Here is a 3,093-nt window from a genome sequence, read left to right as displayed (position 1 = left end):
ATCATCTCATTGTAGATCTGAAGGGACAGGGGCGTGACAGGTATTTGTGGGAGACTGAGGCCCAGGTTCCCCATCCCTCCTGAGCGAGAAGGGACAGGAGCTCACGGCCCCTTTATTTCTAAGGGGTGGGGGGTCGGGGGCTTCAGCGTCCACTGGAAACATCGAGCCACCAGAGCCAAGGAGAGAGGGACCCCCTTTGCAGGCAGGGGATGGGGACCTGACTGACGGCCTGCCCTGCTTGTTGCTAAGCAACCCCTCCACCACTCTCCCGACCCCCACACCCAGTGCGCCTCGCTGGCTGGCAGAGTCCACGCCGTGCTGATGGGAGAGCTGCTGGCGGGGATGCATCGCTGCTCTGCCGGAGCTGTCACCCGGGAGATTATCAGCTCCTGAAGGGAGCCTCGCGGCAGGGAGCCAGATGCAGGCCAGCCCACTGGCTCTCTCGCCGCATCTGGCCTCTGCAGGCTCCCACCCCTGCTGCTCCCGCCCAGCCGGTGGTGGTCCTCCCACAGGTGGGCGCTGGGTGCTGGGGCTGGGGTGAGGTAGCAGAGGCTGGCAGGTTCAAGCCTGTCCATGTATGTACAGTCCTCAGCAGCCCCCACGTACACCGAGCGCCAGGAGGTGGCCTGGCAGGGCAGACAGGGTCGGCCTGAAGAAATGGACCCGGAGGCCCTCGCTGGTGTGGATAGAGCATTGGCCTGCGGACCGATGGGTCCCGGGTTCAATTCCGGTCAGCACGTACCTTGGTTGCAGGCTCTTCCCCAGCCTGGGCCCCGGCTGGGGCACGTGCAGGAGGCAACCAATCTATGTGTCTCTCTCTCACTTCGATGTTTCTCTCTGTCTCTCCCTCTCTCTTCCACTCTCTCTAAAAATCAATGGAAAAATATCCTCTGGTGAGGATTAAAAGAGAAAGAAAGAAATGGACGCCAAGGACGGAGGGTGGGCGCTGAGCCCACGCTCAGCGGAAGGCTGTTTGGGAGTGTGGGCCAGTGAGCAGGGCTCCTGAGTTTAAATCCTTGCTCCCTCTCTTCACTGTGTGACGTTGGCCTAGTTGCCTCATGTCTCTGAGCTTCCCGTTTCTGTAAAGTGGGGCCAGCAGCGTGTGCGGGAGGGCTGCCGTGGGGACCAGCCCGGGAAACGGCCTGGTGGTGGGCCCGGGCAGGTGGCCAGCCCCGTCCCATGGGCCCCTTGACTGAGCGGCTGCGGGAGGCTCACCTCCAGGTAGGACATGGACACCTCATATTCCATGTCAGTGCTGGTCTCCTCGATGGCGCGGAAGAGGTCATCGAGGGTCCGGGCATAGATGCCGGGCTCGTGGTCCGTGCCCAGCATGGTGTAGGTCTTCCCGCAGCCTGGGCACAGCACGGGGTGGGTGAGCGGGGTGGGTCGGAGTGCCACCTTGCCGGGCAGGGTGTCCTGGACAACCTGGGTGTGTCCCCTGAGGATTGGGGAGGATGGTGTCCTGCCTGGGGATGGGGCCGCTGGGGCCTGAGGGCCCTGCGAGGGGGGTGGATCAGCTACATCCTTGAGCCCTGCCCCAGCTGGGGCCAGACGGGCTCTCTGGCACAGGGCGAGGGGGCTTGCTCCTCACGGGGGACAGCATCCGGTCCCCCCCACGGTGTGGACTCCCCTCACCTGTGGGGCCATAGGCGAAGACAGTGGCGTTGTAGCCTGAGATGACGCCTTTGATGAGGCTCTTGGTGGTGGCCTGGTACACCATCTCCTGCAGGGGAGGGAGAGGACAGCCGCCAGGGGCCTGGGCACGGGTGGGGCACCCTGCCCACGGGCACCTTCCCGCTGCTCCCCACAGCGGCCTTTCTGTCCCTTGGCCCCAGAGAAGTGGGGGTGGGCGTGGAGGAGGGTGTCTCTCCTTTCAGCCCATGGGGGGATGCCCGCCTGAAAGAGCGCTCAGGACACCTGAGATGCCTCCCCCACAGCTGGCGGCCGGCCCCCAGCCTCGGGGACGCATTGCATCTGCTCCCGGGAACGCCCCACAGGTGGGCAGGACGGGGGTCCCTGGGAGGGTGTCAGCTTCCCCGAGACTTCCTCACACCCAATGGGCTTCCCGCGCCTCCTTCCAGCTCCCAGGGGGCCACCTGCCGGGTGTGCCGTGGGGGTACCCGTGGAAGGAGGTGTCTGCACACCAACCCGGGTGTGCCCAGGCGGGAGGCCGTGCACATGCCAGGCAGGCGAGCGCACACTTGCACGCACGGAGCCGCAGGAGGGGGGAGTCAGGGAGCGAGCGGTGGAGGGCAGGCTGAGGGCTGGTGGCAGGTCCTCTGAGGGTCCCTCACACGCGGGGCAGAGGGTGTCCCCAGGCCCAGCCCTCTCACTTGGGTGGCAGTGAAGTCAAAGGCCACGTCGAACAGGTAGGACTTCTCTCGGGACCGGTGTGCCCGCAGGATGTCATCGGGGTCCTCCATCGGGTCCATGAGAACCACCATCTGCAAAGGGCCCCCGGGCAGGCCCCCGTCACCGGAGCCCCGGCCACACTCTTGGCACTGACCTCACCCCTCCTCTCTCAGGGTGTGGGCCAGGGGTGGGGGTCCAGAAGCCGGGGACCACAGTCAGGGCCGGCAGGAGGTCCCAGAGCTGGGCAGCCCTGGGCCCCTGAGCCCCGGGCCCAGCCCTGTCCCATCAGCGCCCGTGTGCCCCATCTGGGCACTTGGCCCTGGATGCCCAAGGAGTCCAGGGTGCCATGTGCCCTAGACCACCTTCCTCTGCCTGCACCAGCCCCGTGCTTGTCCCCAGGGGAGGAGCAACGGTAACACGGGCTGGGGCTCATTGGGCGTGTACTTGTGTCAGGACCTGTTTTGAGCACCAACCCCGTTAGTCCCCCATGGGCCAGGCGGTGAGGCCACTGCCAGTCCCACTTCACAGAGGAGGAGACAGGCTCAGAGCAGTGACCTGTCCAAGCTCACACACTAGCCCAGGGGTGGGCAAACTTTTTGACTCGAGAGTCACAATGGGTTCTTAAACTGGACCGGAGGGCCGGAACAAAAGCATGGGTGGAGTGTTTGTGTGAACTAATATAAATTCAAAGTAAACATCATTACATAAAAGGGTACGGTCTTTTTTTTTTAGTTTTATTCA

The 3,093-nt window shown here is 64.2% G+C and overlaps 1 protein-coding gene across 1 annotated transcript in view; it reads right to left on the bottom strand.

The window, feature by feature from the left end:
* KIF19 (kinesin family member 19) overlaps positions 1 to 3,093 on the bottom strand; it is a 27,623-nt gene that overhangs the window by 9,312 nt on the left and 15,218 nt on the right. Inside the window, 4 exon segments of the mRNA XM_015570508.1 lie at positions 3 to 17; positions 1,216 to 1,352; positions 1,636 to 1,723; positions 2,334 to 2,444. Of these exon segments, the coding sequence (XP_015425994.1) occupies positions 3 to 17; positions 1,216 to 1,352; positions 1,636 to 1,723; positions 2,334 to 2,444 (351 nt within the window).

This window comes from Myotis davidii, unplaced genomic scaffold (assembly GCF_000327345.1).
Source record: "Myotis davidii unplaced genomic scaffold, ASM32734v1 scaffold172, whole genome shotgun sequence".
Classification (NCBI taxonomy): domain Eukaryota; kingdom Metazoa; phylum Chordata; class Mammalia; order Chiroptera; family Vespertilionidae; genus Myotis; species Myotis davidii.
This window is presented reverse-complemented; position numbering and strand designations above follow the sequence as displayed.